Source organism: Ornithorhynchus anatinus, chromosome X1 (genome assembly GCF_004115215.2).
Source record: "Ornithorhynchus anatinus isolate Pmale09 chromosome X1, mOrnAna1.pri.v4, whole genome shotgun sequence".
NCBI classification, from domain to species: Eukaryota; Metazoa; Chordata; class Mammalia; order Monotremata; family Ornithorhynchidae; genus Ornithorhynchus; species Ornithorhynchus anatinus.
In genome coordinates, this window is record NC_041749.1 from 19577011 (window position 1) to 19600615 (window position 23605).

General features: G+C 37.6%; 1 protein-coding gene across 1 annotated transcript in view; it reads right to left on the bottom strand.

Annotated features, from left to right (window-relative positions):
* Positions 1 to 23605, bottom strand: part of RANBP17 (RAN binding protein 17) — a 249620-nt gene that overhangs the window by 42217 nt on the left and 183798 nt on the right. The window contains exons 20-22 of the mRNA XM_029050932.2: positions 22866 to 22954; positions 14804 to 14911; positions 12227 to 12309 (exon numbers count right to left, since the gene is read on the bottom strand). Coding sequence (XP_028906765.1) covers positions 12227 to 12309; positions 14804 to 14911; positions 22866 to 22954 — 280 coding nt within the window. The remainder of the gene's footprint in view (positions 1 to 12226; positions 12310 to 14803; positions 14912 to 22865; positions 22955 to 23605) is intronic.

Sequence of the window (23605 nt, forward strand, 5' to 3'; positions counted from 1 at the left end):
CAGCAGGCAAATGCTGGAAACGGGATTAGAATCAATCAATTGTATTTACTGAGTGCTCACTGTGTGCAGACCACTGTACTAAGCACTTGGGAGAGTACAGCAAAACAATATAACAGACATGTTTCTGCCCACAAGAAGCTTCCCACATCTACTTACTCCCTGGCTCATGCTCTTTCCAGTAGGCCATGATGCTGCACTGAAGAATTCCTTGGGTTTTTCATCAGAAGAGGATGAGAAATAGGCTGAGATTCTGAATCCTTGTTAAAGGAAAGAGACTCACTGGCCAGCTATGATGAGTCTATCACAAGGCAGAACAGATGCCTGAAACTACAACAATCTTAATGCCTCTGGATTGTGAAAACAGAAATTAAAGCATACTAGAAAATATCTTCCAATTATTCACAGACTATAACAATTCTGTTGCTGATCCAGTGGAAAGAACTTGGTTCTAGTCCAGCAGTGCAGGTAGGGAAATGCCTTTCGGGTCTATGCCATCCAAGGTGAAAGTGAATGCTTCTGGCCGAAGAATTACCTAAGGCATCCTATGAGGTGGACAGGCCCAGAAGGAACCCTAGGAAAAAAATAACTAATGTGAAGAGTGAAAGACTTTAGTGCCTACCAAGAAATCACCTGCCAGGTCTCTTTGGTGCTGTACTATAGCATTGATGCTATGCTGTGGACACTTTGGCCGCAAATGTGTCGTATATTAAAAAAACCCGTTAAAAGTCCCTTTTGCAAGGGCTCAGAACATGCTGTTCCCCTGCCTGCTGACTCGTTCATTGCACAGAGGCCCCCAGTGAGAACTCTTGACACTCAAGAGAGTGTCAGTGTCGGGCAAGTCACTACTTCTGTAATAAGTTTCTTCATGCAAATTCTCAGGTCTGAAAATCTCAGGATTAAGGCTCCTTCATTGTTCTCAATTGGAGACTTAGTGAAGCTACATAGCAAGACACTCAAGGCCCTTGTTGGAGGAAAAAAGCTACACTTCCAAAGCCAGTTCTATGGGTTAGAAAGGTTGTGAACATATGAAAATCACCCCTATGCTGCAGTTTTTGTCCCCAACAAAATTCCATTTTACTTGCCCTTAAGAATGTGGGAGAATATTCATTTAGCATTTAATTATTACCTGTGATTTAGAGTTCACAACACAGTTTTTGTAATCAACAAGTTCTATTTTAGATGTTTAGTAACTAACTTCTCCTGAAACACGAAATTCCAAGTAAGTGATAATCAAGGGATAGGTAATGGAACAAGTGGAAGAGGTCATAACTAAGAATCTTGAACTCAGAGCTCTAGCTATGGCTTGATCCCCACAGGCTTAGAAATGACTGAACTTTTTTAGACTCTTCCAGCAGCATGATCTAGAGGATAGAGCATGGGCCTGGGAGTCAGCAGGATCTGGATTCTAATCCCAGCACCTCCATTTGTCTGCTAGGCGACCTTGGGCAAGTCACATAACTTCTCTGTGCCTCAATTACCTCATCTGTAAAATGGGGATAAGATTGCATGCTTCATGTTGGACAGGGAATGTGTTCATCCCCATTTGCTTGCATCTTCCTCAGAGCTTAGTACAGTGTCTGGCAGGTAGTAAGCACTTAACAAATACCATAATTACTATCTCCAGCCCTCAGAGAGATCCACAGGGCCTGTTTAGTTGAGATATTTGGATGTCAAAAGGATAACTTTTAGCTAATATGAAATTTAAAAGCTGGCTGATGTAGAGACTCTACTATGGAAGAAATATGTACCCCCAAAATGAGCAGGAACAAGGAACCTAGCAGCAGCACTTTCACCAACTGCAACTTACTGTGTGAATAATTTTATTTCCTAGCTCATAAAACAACACATTATAATAATTCACCCTTTTCCCTTTCCCTTTTAATCTCTTAAATTCTAAAGTGAATTTGGTATTCATCTGACAGTTCTAGAGGCTGAATTTCTTCATTTATCCACAGAACAGGGAAAAATATGCAGCAAAAGGGCATAATTTCTGAGATGCTTCCTCAGAGACCTTCTGCATTTTAGCCTCCACTCAAAAGGCCAACGAGAATTCTCACCAGTGCCAAAAATGACAGCACTTTCCCCAAGGGGATTACACTCCACGGAAATTCACCTAGAGCTTCAAATAGTTACCTGAATGGCAGAACAATAAGTGACCTATATTACTTTACTCGTGACTGGCTGGAGCTTGAGAAAGGAGAGACAATCTTCCAACTAGTCTTCTGAGGTCTTGGTTCTCCAGAATTCCTATTACACCTTTCTACCAGAAGTCATAAGGACAAAGTGAGTTCGAAAAGATGTGAAGAGGAAGACAATGGGGAAGAGAAAATGACTTAAGAAATGAAGGGAACACTTGGAGTGTGTCCTGAGGGAGGAGGAAGGACAGAGTAGAATCAGTTGAAAGGAGAGAATATTGGGGATGGAAACTTAGAAGAAGTGGAAAAAAATCAAGAAAGCAAAGGAAAATGAGCAAACAAGATGGCTAAAAGAGGGAGAGGGCAATGAGGAGGTAAAGTTAAAAAGATTTAACTAAAGAGAAAGGGAGAATTGGTTTAAAGTGTAACCAAATGCCATAGGTGTGTTTTTTAAATGGCATTTGTTAAGTGCTTACTCTGTGCAGAAACTGTACTAAGCACTGGAATGGATACAAGCTAATCACGTTGGAGACAGTCTGTTCCACATGGGGCTCAAAGTCTCACTCCCCATTTTATAGATGAGGAAACTGAGGCCTGGAGGAGTTAAGTGAACAGACACACAGGAGATAAGGAGATGAGCCAAGATTAGAACCCAGGTCCTTCTATTAACTAGACCATACTGCTTCCCAATAGTGCTTATACAGTGCTTGTTAACAATGCAGTAATTTGCCTCATTAATTTTAAATACCATCTATTAATCAATTAATCAATCAATGGTATTTATTGAGTACTTACTATGCACAGAGTACTGTACTAAGCACTTGGAAGAGTACAATGCAACAAAATTAGCGGCCACGCTCCCTGCCCACAATGACCTAATGCTGGTTTATTCCTAGGACTGCACCTCTAACCCTCTCCTCCTTCTCCCCCACCCCCCAAAATGAGAATTTTGGCATCAGTTAGTGATTGAATTTAAGAACTGATGAAAACATGATTTGGCTATGACCCTGTTATAGCTTTTAAGGGGGAGGCACAAAGGGCTTAAATAAATGGCATAATCCGCGAGAAGAGAAACTCCTGAGAATGCCTTGTGGGGCCAACTAGCTGAAACAATCACTATCTGATGCACTCATTCTCTATCTGTTTGCAAAATTCAGACTTTAAGTTGCTGAAAGTTGTGGTTGCAAGTGTCTATAATTCCTGATCAATTCTGCAGACTTTGTCACTAACAGTCTTTTTCATTCACAAACATTTTGAACCCACTGCCAAGCTCTCCTTTTATACCACCTTCTGAGTGGAGGAGTCTGGAGGGAATAAGAATAAAATCACATTATTTTCTTTCAATACAAGATGGGTAAAATGCAAAAAGAATAAAATGTAATTGATCTCTAATAACATCTGAAGGACTTAAAAAAAAAAAAGAGAGAAAATGAACTGGAGAGCACTCTCTTAAGTGATGGGGACCAAACAGGGAAAACATCAGCATTCCAATGGATTTACCAGAGAACTATTGCTTGTCTTGTTTCTGTTTGGCAAGGCTGAGGAAAATGGGTGCGATTGAATACATAGTTTAAGGACAAACTAGCCTCCGGAGAAACAGTTAGACACACACAAATTCACGCATATATGCATGTGCGCATATATATGTATATATAAGTATATATGTTTATAAATCCACCTATACCTTTTAGATGAATTTAGTTCAATAAAGATGAGTCAAGATGATGAACAACGTTACTTTTGGTTCCTAAAATGGGAGGTTTACGTTTTGCAATTACATAAAGGAAAAACAGGTAAAAGATACTGTCAACGTTCCTTTCAACCAACAGATGTCACTATAGATACTGACACTCAGAGGGTAACAAGACGGAGGATTAGACAGACGGAAATTGAGCATAAAAAACAATCAGTCCTTAAACTGAGCAGTAGGTTTCAAAAGTAATAACATTTATTACCCTGCTTGCAACACTTTAACCAAAAATTTAAAACAGAATTGTTCTTTTATTAAGTTGCTAAGGTTGAATGGATTACAACACTAAGTTTTGAAATACATGTTCTAGAAGCAATTTAAAACTCATTAGAAATAATAGTCTCTGGCTACTGGAAAATGTGGTAAAATTTAATCCTCATCCAAATGTTACCTGGGCTGTGAGAACAGGAAATTGTTTTGTGCTACTGTGGCTAACCTCATTGTTGACCCTGAACAGTTACTGCTACAACAGCTGAAAGCTGAAGCAAAATTAAAAACTTACATCAAAGTATATCATGACAGAATGTAGATAAATAAAAAAGCATATTGAAAGTATTATTTTTCTGTCAGTCTCTTAGAGCAGAGTGGCAGAGGTGCTACTAAAAATGTAAAAAAAAATCCACAAATGCTATATAAAGAAAGACCTCCCCCTAGGCACACTATGAGCCAACGTCTATACAAATATTTCACATATAAAGAAAGAGAATTAGAATTGAAAGCCTCAGGTTTCTTGTTTGGGAAGTTGGTCTTAGGGCTGCATTGCCCATTGTGACGGGGAAGTATGACAGAGGATGAGAAAGCTTTCATGGACACAAAGGAGTCATCCAAGCCTAGGGGCAGCTGTGGTCTAATGCAGAACCCCACAGAAGTTTGGGTTGGGGCTCGGGAGTCCCGCAGCTGCTGCAGGGATGGAGAATGGAAGAGAAGACTTTTTTTTTTATGAGAAATCCCCTAGTCTTACTGAAGCATTAAAACCCTCCCCTTAAATTTCCACCTTCAAGAGATATTCCTCATGCCACTCCACCAGTGACTATGACATTTGAATATATCTGCTAATTTGTCATATATTTAATTGTTTACCTTGGTTTTATCATTTGCATTCGCCATGGTCTTACTCTTTACCTGCTGGATATTTAGCGATTTATGTCTATTTTCTTCAATAGACTATAAACTTGAATAGACCTGAGGACAGGCACGATACCTTCTATGTTCCCAACTGCATAATCCTGGGCTCTGCTCATAAGGGCTCCATAAATGTTGTGGATGATGTTGGGGACTCTGGCTTAAGGGACTCCCCTTCCTTCCCCCCCAGAGACATCTCCACAGTTTCTATGGGTTCAGGGAAGGAAGGGAAGGGAGGAGTGGTGGTGAGCATCCAATAATTTTTTTAAATGGCATTTGTTAGGCACTTTCTAAGTGTCAGACACTGTTCTAAGCACCGGGGTAGATACAAGGTAATCAGGCTGGACACAGTCCATGTCCTAAATAGGGCTTACAGTCTTAATGCCCAATTTTACAAATGAGATAACTGAGGCACAGAGAAATTAAGTGAGTTCCCTAAGGTTCCCCAGCAAAGAAGTTTAAGAACCAGAATTAGAATCCAGATCCTTCTGACTCCTATGCCAGTAACTGTCCCATGCCTCCATCCACTAGGCCTGCTGTTTCCTGAATTCCTCTAAGCCCCCTGACATCCTTGGATTGGGAGGGAAATGGCCCAGATTGGGGCAGTTATGGTCCAAAAGCAGCCTCTTAGGGATGTGGACACAGTCTCCTAATACTAATTTTAGCTGTTGAGTGAATCTTTGGGCAGAGGCTTTTAGCTGTGTGGTTATTTTGCTGTGTCATAAGAAGCACTACCAAGAACCTCTTAGAGTTCTTAGTTATACTAACCTTCTTTTCATGCATCTAGCCTAGTCATTTTATGCATCTGTTGCCAAATTCGGTGACTTTTTCCTTGCATTGAGATTCATACCTCTCACTCAATTTCCACAGCAACAGCTCTGGTTATTCTTCTCTGGAAGAGTGTAGTGCAACTATTTTCTACAGGGATTGTCTGCTTCCTGCACTATTTCCTCTCGTGGATTTTCAACCTTAAAACCATTGTCTTATCTTTTCATTGCTTATATCATGCTACCCTCTCTTCTTAAAGAAAGCCCTATGGTAGCTTCCCATATTTGAACAATACAGATCTTCATTTTCTGTTTAAACCTTTCACTGCTCATTTTTCCTTTCCTCTTCTCCACTGCACAACCCCTTCATTCATGTTAGGCACTTTTACTCAAAAACCCTCCTATGTCCAATTGTTCCATTCACCCCTCAAGGTCTTCTCCTAAATTGCACCAAATATCTGGAATACCCTTAATGTCAATCATATACAGAAGACTGTACTAGGTGCTTGGGAGAGTACACTATAATCAATAAATCAATTATATTTATGGAGTGCTTACTGTGTGCAGAGCACTGTACTAAGTGCTTGGGAGAGGACATTACAATAGAATCAGTAGATGCGTTCCCGATCCACAGGAGCTTCTGGTCTAGTGGGGTAGTCAAATATTAATCAGTGGTATTTAATGAGAGCTCACTATGTGCAGAGTACTGTACTATAACAATATAACAGACATATTCCCTGCCCATAATGAGCTTAACTTTTCAGAACTTCCCAAGTCTTTTCCTTTGCATCACTGAAATAAATGACCCCTGAAATCTCAATTAGTTTAGGAAATCTTCCTTGAACAGAGGGAAATGGTTACATCTTCTTCCTACAGTAAAACCAAATGTCTAACAACAACTTTATAGCTCCACTCTCTATTGACCTACCCACAGCTGCTAACCTCTCTGTTCACAATGTAAATGCTTAATTTATGAAGCCTCTCTGTTGCCTCCATGTAAATATAATCAAAAATATCTAAGTATTCTTTTATTCATGGCACTGACCTAAGCTTTGTTCAAAGCAGGTAACACAAATAAGGTCTCTGATTTCTTGGAGATTAAAATCTCTAGAGCAGACCAAATGATGTGGATATAGTAAAGGGGCAGAGAGATGAAAAGAAAATATACATTAAACATATAATAATAATAATGGTATTTGTTAAGTGCTTACTATGTGCCAAGTACTAGATATGTGTTTATCCCCCCATCCCAATATTTCCTGGATCTGCCCCTTCTTCATTCATATGGTCACCACTCTGATTCCCCATTTCTACCCAGCTGGAGCTTCAGCTGCCTCCAGCCTCACCACTCTTCAGTTAACTCTACCCCAAGCTGCCTTGTTCATCTTCCTAATATGCCATTCAAAATGTATCACTCTCCACCTGAAAAACCTTCAACGGCTTACCTATTTCTCTCCACATCAAAAAGAAATCCCTGACAATTAGCTTAAAGTATCTCTACCAGCTGCTCCTTTCCTTTTCTTCACTCTCACTTTCCATTCTACCTCAGATCACACTTTTTACTCTTCTCCAACTATTTCCTAAGGGTACTTAGTTTTCAACTCTCCTGAATCCGATCCAATGCTCATGTCCTTCCCCCTGCAAAAAAATTTTAACCTTCCCACTTTAAAAGCCATCCTAAAAAATCCCCCTTCCCTAGTAGTTATTCCCCACCTTACTAGTCATATCATCTCATCAGCTACCCGTAACACTCATTAATGTATCTGTATAGCCCACTCATTTATTACTTTTTTTGTATCAGTGTAATCTATGCTTTTACTTTTGTTCCTGTGGTAAGAATAAAATTTGTTCCTGTCTGTCTCCCTCAGTAGACTGTAAGCAATTTGAGGGCAGAGACAGTGCTTTCTGCTGCCACCCTATCTTATCAGTCACCTACATCTGTATTCTACACCCTGTAGGTGCTCAGTAGTACTGATAATAACCATGACGATGATGGATTACTGATGAGGGAATTATAGGCGTGGTATTTTGATAGCCTCATTATCTTCCATTTTATTAGGGGAAGACTTTCTAGAGGAGGTGGGATTCCAGGAGCTCTATAATAATAATAATAATAATAATAATAATAATGTTGGTATTTGTTAAGCGCTTACTTTGTGCAGAGCACTGTTCTAAGTGCTGGGGTAGACAAAGGGGAATCAGGTTGTCCCACGTGGGGCTCACAGTCTTAGTCCCCATTTTACAGATGAGGAAATTGAGGCACAGAGAAGATAAGTGACTTGCCCACAGTTACACAGCTGACAAGTGGCCAAGCCGGGTTTCGAACCCATGACCTCTGACTCCAAAGCCCGTGCTCTTTTCACTGAGCCACGCTGCTTCTCCCATTTATTCTCTGTGAAGAATAAAGAGAGAACTTGGCAAGCTACAACAGAGAAGACATGCCAGACATTGGGTACAACTTGTAAGATGAATCAGAGGAAGAAATGAGGTGATCAATTGAAAGAGGCAGGCATTAATTTTCTCCCCCTATATATCTGAGACCAGCAGTCTCTCTAACTCCAAGACTGCTGAAAACATATCTCTGCTGGAGAACCTTCTCGGAATAAGCTCTTATCACCCAACCCTATTTTTCCCTCCTTATGCCTCTCCCATGCATTAGTCCCATCCCCTAAGCACTTAGGTAATCAATCATATTTATTGTTTACTGTGCGCAGAGCACTGTACTATATGCTTGGGAGAGTACAATATAACACTGTTGCTAGACACGTTTCCTGCCCACAAAGACCTTACATAAATTATGGACATATCCTTATACTTGGTTGCTTTACTGACCTGTAATTTATTTGGATTTCTTTGACCTCCATTAGATTGTAAATCTCTTTAGAACAAGGATCATGTCTATCAACTGTTTAGTACGTACCAACCACTTAGTACCAAGCTCTGCACAAAAGTAAGTGTTCAGTAAATACCACTGATTGACTGAGAAGAGATAATCAATCATATTTGAGTGCTTACTGTGTGCAGAGCATTGTATTAAGTGCTTGGGATAGTTCAATATAATAGAATTGGAAAATGTTAAATTGGTAAATGCCCAAAAGGAATTTACAGTCTGGGGACGGGGGGAGGAAGGAGGCGGAAACAGACATTAAATGTACGGTGCTCTGCACTCAGTAAACGTTCAATAAATACAAATGATTGATTGATTGGTAACTTACGGATATGTTCATAAGTGTGGGGTGAATAAAGGGTACAAATCCTAGTGTAAATGGGATGCAGAAGGAAGAGCGAGTAGGGGAAATGAGGATTTATCTGGCACAAGAGAAAGAAGGCAAGGAAGTCCAGAGCACCTTAGTAAAGGGATGTGAAATAGACCATCTCAGTCTAATTATTTTTAATGGCATTTGTTAAGCTCTTACTCTATGCCAAGCACTGGGGTAGACAGAAGCTAATCAGGTTGGATCCAGTCTGTGTGCCTTATGGGGCTCACAGCCTAATCCCTATTTTACAGATGAGGTAACTGAGGCAGGGAGAAGTTAGGTGACTTGCCCAAGGTCACAGAGCAGACAAGTGGAGGAGCCAGGATTAGAACCCAGCTCCTTTGGACTCTCAGGCCTGTGCTCTATCCACTAGGCCATACTGCTTCGCAGGGGAATGTTGAGCCATGTTTCCTAGGAGATTCCTAGGAGATTGGGAAGTCACTGTATAAGTTCTAAGACAGAAGGTGGCATGGTGGAAGCAGGGAGAGAATGACTTTTGATATCCATTCATGACCAAATACATTGTCTAGATCTGGAATCCTGGAGAATAGGAACTGGGCCTGTTGAACTCACTTCCATTAGCACGAATCACAGCTAAATAAATGCTTTCGCTGATGATGGACTGTAAGGAGATTTTAAAGATGGAACACAAAGTGAGCTGAAGTGAACATCTAGGACATTAATACTATCAATAGGCTTCCTAGATACATCAATAGAAAAGAACACCCAATAGACATCATACAATGAGGAATATTAATTTCACAGTACACAAAAATGCATTCCATAAGAAGGGAAATCAATTTTCTTAGTGATGGTCAATGGCAGCAGCTAGCAAACAGAGAGTGCCAGTGAGTTCAAGGCACAAACACCACTCCAAGGGGTCAGAAGCTCCCACAGACCAGGCCCAGAGGGGTGATGCCGCTGCCTTTGTTCCCACCACTTGTTGGGCAGAAAGGGGAGTCATAGGAGGCCTGATTAGCCCATTGTGCTGGAAAGGGGCCGGTATAGAACTGGGGCTGGGGAAGAGAACGGGGAAGCAGTGTGGCCTAGTGGATAGAGCACAGGTCTAGGAGTCAGAAGAACCTGGGTTCTAATCCCGGCCCTGCCACCTGTCTGCTGTGTGATCCTTTGCATCTCACTTGCTTCTTTATGCGTCAGTTACCTCATTTGTAAAACAGGGATGAAGACTGTGAGTCCCATGTGGGATATGGACTATGATTAGCTTGTAAATACCCCAGCGCTTAGATCAGTGCCTGGTATATAGTAAGTGCTTTATAAATATAATTAAAACAAACAAAACAAAGCTCATCCCAATAGGTACAGGGTCTGGGAGCAAGAGCAGCCTGTGGCCCTGCAGCACTGTATAACAAATTAAGTGGTGTTGGGATAGGAAAAAGAGGAGGGTGAGAAGCAATACCACAGTATATGCATGATGACTTTTAATTCGTTGAGGGCCTACACCTACTGCAGACAGAACACAACACTATGCATTTCACAGTGGGATAATGATGACAATCGCCTCTTAAAAACAGCGGATGCGTTTCTATCCTCCAGAATCCTTCCAGATCAAGAACCTGAGTGAAGGAACTGATTCCACTAGAAGAGAAAGATGTAAAGACTTCTTACCCTTCTCTCCCTGTCTACGTTTCCTTTCCTCTTTTTGTTCTCGTCTCCTCTCCACACTTTTTGTCCCCCTCATTTTGCCTCATTAAAGCACTACAATTTCAATGCTCTTCCCCAAGTTTTCCCCTACACTCAATATGAAAAGTGGGGTTCTTTAGTTGCAGAGGGATTTAATTTAACCTTGGGAAGATGGAGGGCAATGATGAGGCAAGTTGAAGTGAAAGGAGGGCTAAAAATATAGGCAGCATTTTAGTGAGGAGACAAGAAAGAGCATGGACTCAAGGTATTGTTATAGCCATTCATCTTATCATTGGAAGGAAATGGCAGTAATGAAATATAAATTGAATCACACCTCATTGCTTCTGAGGTACTTAAATCCTTAGCAAATACTGTTTATCCAGTCAGAAATATTTTTTATTTTTTTTTAAATAGTCTGAGTACATCTGAGAAAAGATGTAGAAGTTGTGGCAATGTACTTATTTTCACACATGAAAATAAAATAGACGAGTTTATTAGAAAGAAGATTTACTTGGAATCATTTATTCCTGTTTTTAACAAGTACTATCTCATCTTCAAACTCTGACTGCCTCTAAATGCTACAAATCAAACGTAATTACATCTTAGCATCTTTTAACATGAAACCTTGTAACAGGTACAAATTCTACTCCTGGAACATGTCTTGAGCTACAGTAAAAGTAAATTTAAAATGTATTTTTTTCTTCTAAAAAAAAGTAATAGGACTTTTATGGTCATTCTGCTCTTATGCATTTAAAATAAAGTGGTTTTTACCAAACTTAGTAAAATCATATCCTCAGCACTTAGAAAGAAATGTGAGAATCAAAAATTGCTTTTGAAGTCCACCATGACTATTTGCAATCTGTTGGTCAGATGAGTATGTTGATGGGTTGGAGACAAAATTATAATGTGACTTCACTTGTGGAAGCCCTTCCCAATCCTGGGTGACACTATGGGGACACTTATAACTCAGAGTGATTTCTTCCAGCGGATAAACAGATGACTGATAAAATTGTGTTAAGAGACAAGGAGAAGAAGTCATGGCACTGCTAAGAGTCAAAAGTTTACAGATGAATTGTGCTTTAGGGGGTAGAGTGTTTTTGGAGAACTGATCATATCTGAAAGAGAATTCAGCCCTCAGGGGGGCTAGATTTCTAGAGAATATTAATTGGCTAAATTTAGTCTTTCTTGCAGATTCTTTTTTGCTATTTTTTTTACAGTCCTCATTCCAGATGACTCTTCTTTATCATGGCACTGTAACCCAACTTTGGAAATACAATTTTGAATTTCAAATAACACATCTAGTGCATTCCTTTCATTCAATGGCATTACAATTCTAGCCAAACTAACCACATTTTTCTGAAATGATTTGTCCTTACAACTATATGCAGTTGATTTTCAGTATTACAATATAATGATCATATCACTTTTAGCATTCTTATTAACTGTTCCACAAATTCATAAATGCATAAAGGTTCAAAAGAACAAGATAAGTAACATCCTCCTCAGAGAAGAGAAGCACATACTGCAAAGGCAAATATGACAAATCAAACTTACCATATGTGCAAATCATTTTACTAGCTTCTCTGAAAAGAAGAATTCCATTAGGAGATGATACATCAAAATTCAAACGCTGAGATCTGAAAAATAACAGCATTATTTTTGATGCACAGAAAATATACACATTGGTTAAAAATATCAACTGCTCCTATTGGGATAAATTGGTAAACTGGCATAATTTTATAAGTGCCAGCACCTCAGCATTCAACTGAATTACTGTTGGCACAGTTTGTATGCCTAGTCTCCCACAAAAGATACCAGAACAATTAAGAGAGGAATTGACTTAATTCCATTTCTAGTTAAAATGATGGATTTCCTTGATTTTCTCCCCCCTTCAACCCAGAAAGTGCTACATAGTGAGGTTTTCTGGCCAAAAATTATGAAGTTTCCCATTGGATCCATTCCCCACATTACCCCATCATTCCCTAAATTTGGCCATATCTTTTCCTCTCACTAGCACTTTCTACCAATTGCATCTATAATGAAAGAATGTTAACGTTTTTATTCTATATGATTGGCTTTATTTCTTTTTTTTCTTAGCTACTTATCAAGTTGACCCTCTTTGAATATTAATCTCTTTAGGATTCAAACACCATTTAGCTTAATATTATACAAACTGGTCAGTAATTCATGACCATAAACTCTTTTCTCCCTCTTTCTATATAATGTCGGGTGGAAATAAAGACATAGATATGCATATGTGTGTAGATATATACTTACATACATATATAAGAACATAACTACATCTTTATTTTCACCGAACATAATCGACATCACATATAACATTCTTGTAATTTTTCAAATACAAGAAACAGATGCAAAACCCAAATCTCTTGTTAATACTGCAAATGGTTAATGAACCATTTGCCATGCTGTACCATATTTTAACCATGTTAGAGTATATTGCACACTGCAAATTAGCTTGTTCACATCTTAAGAAAAAAACCCTCAAACAAACCCAGGCAGAAGTTATCTGAAGAGAATATGCAGTTTCTTTGCAAACCGATAGGTGGAGGAACAGCATGATTATAGAAAGTAGCTTGAAAGCCTGTGCTTTGAATAAAATTTCCTAATTATGCACATCTTGATTTTGGTTTGCCCTTACATAAATTTGAAAAGGGCCTCTTAAAAAGACTTGTCTAGATTTTTGTCATACATTAATGAAATAATCTATACATTTTGATAGCAATTATACAATAAACAAGAAATCCCCCAAATCCGAGGGTTTTATAACTATCAAAGCCTATAATGACAACTAAAGATTTTTGAAAACTCTTCCATATTTCTTTGCACTCGCATAATACAGTATTTTTTTTTTTTAAAAACCTTTTAGGTAACTGATTTAGTTTGAATTCTAGGAAGTGGTTTTTTGTAAATCTGCATTCATTTTATATTTAAAAATGGGCTTGGAGCAGGAGAGCCTGATTACTATTTCCATATTTTTTGTGAAAATGCCTACACCAGATGATCTATTTTTGGGTTACAAGCAAATTATTTGTAAACCACATAAATGATCATAGCACATTTGTAACATTGTAACAAATTTGCAATGATAATCTTTTTTCACATTAAGTTTTGTTTTAGATCATGCTTATGTTATCAGCAATAATTGCCAAGTATTCTGGCTAGGCAAAGCATTGAAATTTAATTTAATCCTAGCATTATTTTTAGTTAAACAATGTAAAATGCATAGCTAGTTCTTCATGCACATTTGCAATACACCAACGATTTCAGTTTAAAATATGAAAGCTCTCAAAATTATACTTACATTTTCTTTTTGTCAAGTTTTTTGCTCATTTTGGAATAAATTTTTAAAATTATCCTCCAAGAAAGGCAGCATCAGTATAATATTAGAGCCACATTCGGCACTCCTTGTGTGTCTGCACATCTCCCTTCTAACGTGCAGTTACAAAGAGGAATCAATGAAACTGGATGGCTAAGTGACAGGTAATTTGGTGCTTAGCCACATTTACAATGACATCTTTTAAAGTGGTAAAACCAATTAGCATACTGCAATTTTTTTCTCTTCCATCATATAGTTACACCTTTGTTAATATTTAGATTTACTGTGATCGAATCTCTGTAGGAATGTGCATGTCAGAAAATGAATTTGTGGATGATACTACATTCTATCATTTGATCCTTAAATTTGAACTCTTTCTGGATGTAAATTGTTCTCATTTATATGCATAATTTACATATCTAGTGAACTGTTGTAACATTCCTCCATTAAATGTTCCTTACATGTTTATTTTTACCAATCCCACAAGCTCAAATGGTACTTTTTATTGTTCAATATTTTCCTATATAAAATGCCTTTTAAAATAGTGAAAATATTTGCTCTTTGAATGAGAAAGACTCTCAGCTTGACAGAGAAAGCCTTTCTTTTACTGACTGAAAATGCTCTTAAAGCATTCAAAATAATGTGAAAATTTCTTCTTTTTAAGAAGTCAAAGAAAAGAAAGGGGGAAATGACCAATCTGATTTGCCACCTATGGTTACCGTGGAAATCCCAACTTTATCAAGCCCACCAGTATTGCAGCTAGTTATAGCCCTCTCCATTCATCTTGTTACCTATTTTGCAATAATTCTGCCATAAGTTTCAGGATGGGAGTTGTGCATTCAGGTTCTTGGTACCAGAGTTCAATAGCTCGCTGAAGAATAGGAAGATATGCTGAATAGCTTTTATAGAACCAGTTAAAGAAAGCAAGTGCAAAATACTATTATTCGGTCTGAACATATACTGCTCATTTTGGGATTAAATATTTGGTTGCATCACATGGGCAATTTAAAAAATTTACATGCTTTATTTTGGAACTCTAGATCATTTTTCTCTTGTGATCGGTATCATTTGCAGACTATTAAATGTCTATTTTAGCATAAATGAAAAATTAATATAAATATTTTAAGCTTAAAAGAACTACGATTAGTATACTAAAATAATGAAAATTAATTTTGAATAAAGTTCAAGCATTAAAATGCGTAAATGCAGGTCATGATTTGAATGATGAAGGCAAAGACAGACAAATGAAATTAAAACAAAGTCATCCATCAATCAACAAGTCCTACTTTAGTAACACAGTCATCAGTATAATAAAAAACATTTCTTAAATGCTTATCTTTTGTAATTCTGTGCTAGTACTGTACACCAAAAATTAGATAGATCTGCTTATTCACTACTCTTGAAGAGATTACAATAAAAGGCAGAATAAATTGTGCCCTGCTTTTAAAAAGGAAATAATCAATGGTACTTCAACCCACATCACCCATAAGTAAAACGGGATAAGTAACAATCAAAGGATCATGACTGATGATAGTTGTAAGATTTGTTATATAGTCGGGGGGAGAGGAGAGATGGAGAGGGTAGGAAGAAACCATCTTGAAATCTGGGATTTTAACATTATTCTAAAATTCATTGGAGAGTTAATTGCAGTTACTAGGTTTGACACTGGCTTCCATCAAACAAGACTAATAATTTTAGTTCAGTTCAACATCTTAAAACACTTGATTAGAGAATCTTTTTCCATGGCCACTTATTATTTGTTCATTCTTTAAAATATATTTTCATTAACGTTCGGATGGGCAGTCATTTGGCCCATGAGTTATTTTGGGCTTTTGATAAGTGTCTTCTGGGCCAGCAATTATACAGGGCAGGGGAGAGGGATTAGGGAAGTTCATTCATATCAGCCCATGGTGGCTTCATTGCAGACACCCTGAATAACCCACGATATATTTAGGAGTTGTAATTTTACAGGAGGTTGCTGAGAATAATCTGTGGCTAACCTGGTAGAAGTTGCTGCAGACCTGGCCTGCAGGCAGGATTTGGACCACTAATAGAAGTTTATGGAAGCATTTCCTATGAACACACCTAAGAACCGGTCAGTCACTGACCCTGCTCAATAGGGGGTGCACAACAATAATAATGATGGTATTTGTTAAGCGCTTACCCTGTGCCAAGCACTGTTCTAAGCACTAAGGGGGTTACAAGGTAATCAGGTTGTCCCACGTGGGGCCCCCATTTTACAGATGAGGGAACTGAGGCACAGAGAAGCTAAGTGATTTGCCCAAAGTCACACAGCTAACAAGTGGCAGGGCCGGGATTAGGACCCATGACCTCTGACTCCCAAGACCATGTCTTTCCACTGAGCCATGCTGCTTCTCTATAAGGTAGGGAGAACCATACCTATTTTACACATAAGGAAACAGGCATAATGAAATTAAGTGACTTACTCAAGGTCATATAGCAGACCAGAGGCAGATGGGCTTAGAAGTGAGTCTCCTGACTCCCTGTCCTTCATTTTTTCCACCAGGCCTTGCTGCCTTCCTGCATTACAGTCATAAGGAATATTCTCATATGAACACTAATTATTCAAATATAAAAACACCCTATTTTGAAGCATCATCATCATAAAACACAGCAAAAGAGGTTCCATTTTATTTTTCCAGTTAGGCAGAAAAGAATAAGATATTGGTGTGGTGCCAAACTTATGTTAATTCACATGGGTAGGATTGCCCAAGCATGGTCTGGCAACATTTCCAACGAATCCATTGTATCGTTCTCTCCAAAGTGCGTATTACATTGCTCTGCAAATACAAGGTGCTCAATAAATCCTATTCACTGATTAAATATGAGTGACTGGTAGTTCCAAAGATGAGCATCTTTCAGAAAAAATTGGTCCTGGAACTTTATATTTCAGAATCGTGAACAGAAATGCTTTTCATTCTTTTCAATTATGTAAGGACAACGATTAGGAATACAATATTTTCTGAGATCAGTATTCACTTTTAGGACAGAGCCCGGGATACAAATTACAGTATTCTAAGAAAAGAAAGGGATGCCAATGATCATATTCTTCTGACAGAGGCAAGCTCCTAGGAAAATGGTTGATTATTAGAACAGCATATGTCTTCTAAACAGGTAAATTAAAAAGAGATTGACATGAATCTTACTCTTGGGTCTCTGGTTGGTAGGCTAAATATATTCTAAGGATTAAATTTCCAGTAGCCTTTTTGCATGTGGAAATGAGTGTATGTGAAGCAAGTGGGTTCTCCATTGAACAGTCTTTACGGACGCACTTGGATATTCTTAGAGAGCATCTTGGCAGAATTTCAGGTACAGCCTTACCCCATTATAATGTTCATTTAGTCAGTCGGTCAGTTGAATGTACTTACTGAACCCCTTACTGTGTGCAGAGCTCTACAATAATAATAATAATAATGGCATTTGTTAAGCGCTTACTATGTGTGAAGCACTGTTCTTAGCGCTGAGCACTGTTCTAAGCGCTTGCTTGGGAAAGTACAATATAACAATATAACAGACAGATTTTCTGCCCACAACTAGGGTTAGCACTCAACGCCACTGAATGCTGGTGGAGGTAACACTACAAGCTTAACTACTTCCCTTCCTCCTCTTCCTTAAACTTGGAAGTATTTTGAATGATTTTATTAGAGTGAGTAAAGCCCATTTCAAGTTAGCTTTAGATAGTGATGTATCTATTTAGCACAGATAATGACATCTAGTGTGTTAGTACAAAGTGCCTTTTTGGCAAAAGAAAGCACTGTCAAAATTAAGTAATCACAGAAAAAGTCATTTAATTAAAATTATTATAGCATATTCACAATGCTATTTAGTAATGAACTAAATGTGCTTTTTATCACTGCTTTAAAATATATTTATATTTAAAATACATTTATATTTTTCTTTCCGGGCAACTACATCCTTTGTTTAACAGTCTTTCTCCTACCACACTTTTCACAGAACCAATTAAGAGTACTAATCGGGATATAGTACTTACTAGACTGTAAGCTAATTGTGTGCAGGGAATATATCTACCAACTCTGTGTTGTATTCTCCCATTCCCTTAGTGCAGTGCTCTGCACAGTAAGCACTTCATAAATATCATTTATTGATTGACAGTAGACAATGAATTTGGGAATTTTTAATGATGTTGTGACACTTCAATGATGTTTCTGGGTAAAATAAAGAATACAGAACTAAGAAATTTCTTAGAAAAATGTGGGTACATTACTTGTTTTGGGCTTCTCTGAACATTCTAATATTTTTTCAGTTAGTTCAGTTGAAGCCTTTAGGATAATGATGGAGGATGTGACAGCAAATCACTCATGCTCACACTGAAACCACAGATTAAGCGATCATTTGAAGTAGTTCAGAGTCCCATTCAATCAATCAATCACATTTATTGAGAGCTTACTGTATGTAGAGCACCGTACTAAGTGCTTGGGAGAGTACAATATACCAGAGTCGGTAGGCATGGTCCCTGCCCACAATGAGATCCTTGTCCAAAAATCTGCTAAGTAGCTTACACTCAAGGGATCATCGCTTTTTGGATAGTGTGCCTGGAGAACTCTCCAGTTGTCCTCTTAACTGGTTCTTCTTTGGAAAACTGTAGGTTTAGTGGAACATTTATTTGGATCATGGCTTCATCCTTATGTGATTATCTTTGCTTCCAGCACAATTTACAGCCCACAGAGCCGGCATTCATTGAATAGCGTTGAGACGGATGCCTCTTTATATTGGCAATTCTACAATTAGTTAGTAAAATATATTGTAGAAACATGCCGACAACTTGATTTTTGGTTTAAAAACATCCTCACAATACTTTTTATTTCTAAAGCAAGTTAAAGATTGCTAATTCTTAGGATTTTCCTAGATTCTTTACTGCTTTTACATCTTGGGACTGAAAGAAGTCTGATCCGATTGGTGCTTATACAGTTAACTGGGCAGTAACCCAGTTGGGACAAGGACTGTGTCAGAACTAATTATCGTTATCTACTTTGGCACTCAGTATAGGGATTTCGCACAATGAAGGCACTTAAATATCATAATAATATTGAGAATTACTATTAACTACACTACCTGTTAAAGGACACCTTGCAGAAACAGGTGGTAGATACATCTTTTTAGAGAGGCCTTTCCTCCTCAGTGAGAAAGAGATAAGGACTTCGTTTCACACAATTATTAGAATTGGATCTTCGAAATCTGCACATAGAATCTCCCTGGTCTGAGTGAACATTTAATAATGCTTAACTTAACTTATGGAATAAGAGAGCTTTGCAACTACCACCAGGTCATAGGCCCTGCTGGGAGGTTCCTCTTGTTTTCTTGGTTTCAGTATATCTAGTGGTAGAGAGGACAACTACCTGTGCATTTTGGTTTTTGCTTGTCACCTGGTTTTCACGAAAAAGCCGAAAAGAACTCCTCCATCCTTTAAAAAGTCACCTTGACTGAGACACTCAATGAGGACTTGCAAAGGCTTACAAGATAGAGGATGGCACAGCCGTGTCTACTGCCGGAGGCCTCACGGGGACATCCTATTCCATGACCATAGATTATACTTATTATCCCTGCCATATGTCTAGCATTGCATGTTCCTAGGGATTAGAACTGGTGGAGAGAGTGCGGATGGTTCAGTGCACTCCTACTGCATCACCACTACTGCAAAAACAACTCAACTCTATGTCCTGCTAACACTAGACTACAATCACCCTTCTTCCCAACACTAAATTAAGTTCCTATGAAATATAGGCAGTTCCAAACTGAATTCCTTGCTGTGTGGGAGACAGAATATTCATTTGATAGCACCTTGGCTGAATAGCCCTACTTAGGGAAACTAGCTTCACTATGAATAAAAAGTTAAAAGGCCCTATCATTTTTCTACGGGTACAGTATACAAGAGATTGTCACTCAACCTCACTCACACACATGGATATTACCTTACTATCAGAATCACCATCCCTAAATATGGAGAGCCAAGTTGCTAAAAGCCAGATAATGAGAATTTTAACAACTGTCAGAGGAAGGACTCTTCACCTCCAGAACTTGAGGATTTCTTTCTTTATTTTTCAATTTCACTCAAAAATCTCACCTCCACAGTCTAGCTAAGATCCTGGCAAAGCTTAAAAAAGCAATTAAGTGCAATAAGATAGCAGAACATTTTTCTTTTGCCGCTGCCCTATTTTTCTGGCAAGAAAATTTATCAAATATTAGACGCTGATTAAATAAATGCACAAACAGTGGATGGAGATGGTCGCCCATATACTTTTAAGGAAATTTAAATTTAGAATGATGGAGTAACAAAAATTGAGTTTGCAATCCATGTGTAGTTTTATGTAGCACAGTTAATACATTCAGAGTTTATGAAAATGTTTTTGAATTAAATAGCTAACCACTAAAACATCTTTTTATCAAGCAAATAATCTCCATTAATGAAATGTAGTTTGATTTTACTTTAAGATGACATGCACTTTTATACCATGTTTCTTCTGAAAGCTTAGTATTGCCTAACAAATTAAAGAACCCACATTTCTGCAGATAAAAAGCAAATAAACTTTCTGGAGCGGTAATGTGGGAATCGTCACTGACGTTTTGACATATCAATATTTCAGGAAGAATAAATGACTTTCATATCCATGTTTTTTTATCATATACTTATTCATTTTTCATTACTGGAATACTTTGGAAAGAACCTGTACTTTATCACCTGAAACTGCTTAAAGTATTTGGAAATATTTTAATAAAGCTTTTTGAATCATCGAATAATGTAACTTTTAAACAAATTTTAGTATTATTATAAATATTTGCTCTTCACCCCTTGCCCAAAGGAAAACTATAAATCTTGTCTCAACTGAATGAACACCATTTATCATATTCATTTTGTTGTCAATACAATTATGAAAAGCCTTTGGCCTTTTTCCAAGCAGGCTGATTTGCTACTGAAACTCAATTAGTATAAGCAAGCCTGGTACAAAACAATCCCATTTGGCAATCTAACACAGCTTTCAGCATACCTGACACTTCACCTCCCACCCTTGACCCTAATAACATCATCATCTACGGGAAAATCTAGGAGACAATGGTTCCTACTTGAAAACAAAACCAAGTCCTAGGAATTAATTTCTGCTCATTTTTGCCATCTACTGGGCAAAAGTTAAATTTCACAGGGTTACAGGAAGCCAAAATCAAAGTGAGGAAAATAAGGGCCAGAATTTTGAAAAACATGAATTGAAGATATCTCCTGCTAATATTCTAGAGGAAACATTTGCAATCACGATGGATTCTCCTTCTCTAACTGATGATGGCAATTGATTTTAATGCTCTGAAGTGCATCTGGGGAACGTACCTGTTGGTTAAATCGTTTTTCATCAACTACTAACCAACCCATGCAGAGTAATTGCTTTACAACCTTTAATTTTATTTTAGGTTACAAAATCAGTATTAGTTCTGTGCTGCTAAGATGGAATTTATGATTTTGAAAGTTCAAAAAAAAGCTCTTTTAAAAAAGAGTTAACACTATAATGGCTATGTTAAACAGGTGTATAGGATAGGTCTAGAGAATAGAGAGTAGACCACTCTTCTTAGCCAAAGGTGAATAAGGATTTTTCAAGACTGCATGTTGACGTGTGGTCATATTCCTGCTCACGTACCATTCATATATCTCCATCTCTGTCCCGATATATATATATATATATATATATATATATATTTGTTAGAGATGTAAAAAAATTTAATACTTTCACGTTTTTGATGGGCGCAGTTTCTAAATTTTTTTTTAGGGCATTTGTTAAGTACTTACTGTGTGCCAGGCACAAGTTAAATCATATCTATCCTAGTCGGATGTGAATTTATTTTTAATGCTTAAAGCTCTCAATAAATTATATGCAACCTATTAAGTCCTTTGTCATTTTGTATTTCTAGGCATAGCCCGAGACTCAGTCTTTTTGCTAGAGGAAAACATTACCAATGTATTATTACCCAGCTAACTGTGGGACTCAGGTTACTGGAAGGGTTGGGATGCAAAAAAAAATGTATTTGACAAACGGTATAACTTTGTTACGTTTAAAAATTCAGTGTCTTAGAGTTGTACCAATGAGATTTATACTCATATGATAAATGAATGAAATAAGTATGCCTAAAATTTATTAACACATAATAATGTTATTTTTCATATGCCAACAGAAGAAAAAGTACCCTACACCATCAGTAATGACCAATTTATCAGAATTTAAAACTGGTATTTTAAAACAAATAATATTAGGTATAACAAAACATATCACACCCGAAAATAAATACGAAACACATTATTCAGATTTTTGCAATTATCCTAAATGAAAATTCATACTACTTTCCTTTCTAAATTTTTTATCCTTTTGTGATCATGAAAAACTAGTCTCTTCATATGAAAAAATCTTACATGATTATAATTCAACAATTAGCAACAACACATAAAATGACCCATCCCCAGACTGGTACTTGAGACTAAGACCTCTAAACTCATTTAATGGCTTTTCAAAAATGAAACGAATACCCTGTCTGATCTGAGTTAGGCAAACCAGTCTTGTTATCAGGATAAAATCAGTGTAAGTTATATTTCTGAGGGTGATTTCAAAGTTCCCAATGTCATACAACAAAAAAGTGATCTCTCTGTGATATGTTTCCAAATGTTGTACTCACAGTTAACTGCACTGCTGCCACTGTGCTGTAATTTTTAGCTGATTACACATTAGTTCATTTAGCTTTGTTTCCTCTTCCCTACTGTGCCATACTATTAAACTAATGCAAGGGGCCTGGTATCCCTCTGTGCACAGAGCTGGTATTGTCATAGTGTAATAAGGATACATCCAGTCAAACAGCATGGTGTAGCTGGTCTTTGTGTTCAGTGCAAAGGCAATCCCTCGAAGATCTCTTGCCAGCCCGATCAACATACGCTGTCAGTGGGAAAGAGACAGAGTAATTGATTTTCACGTTAGCACAGAGCAGATGGAGTAATAATCAGCCAATAATGACCACATATCTGTTTTTGATTCATTAGCTAAAATGTCTTGCTCAGATCCTTTTCTATCAAAAATCGTAGATTCTCTAAATAACCCAACCAATCAAATCTCCGGACCGACTCCTCCTCCCTCCTCTAAATCTAGCATAGTAAAATTACCAATAGTTCAGGGACATTAGGTACTTAATATATTTGTACCTCCGAACAGCAAAATATGAAAAAATCCTTAGAACTTACAAATGCATAAAAATTAAAGTATAAAATAGCTTCTTGACAATATTATTTGAGTACAATAACTAATTTTAATGATGATTCAGGTGAAAGCAAATAAAATTGGTAGTTTAGTTTTTAGAGTCTTCAACATTCCACTTACCTCTGTATATTCGGATATAGACGTACACGAAAAAGTTGCAATTTAATTCTACACTGATGATATTTAAACAGTCAAAGCCACAGAAAACAAAGTTTTAAATATCATACGGCATTTTACTACTCAACTTCTACCACAACTTTAGCAGAAGGCTGGCCAGATTACATGATGAAATGAGGAAGCAGATGATCATAATTTAGGCTTTCATTCTTTACA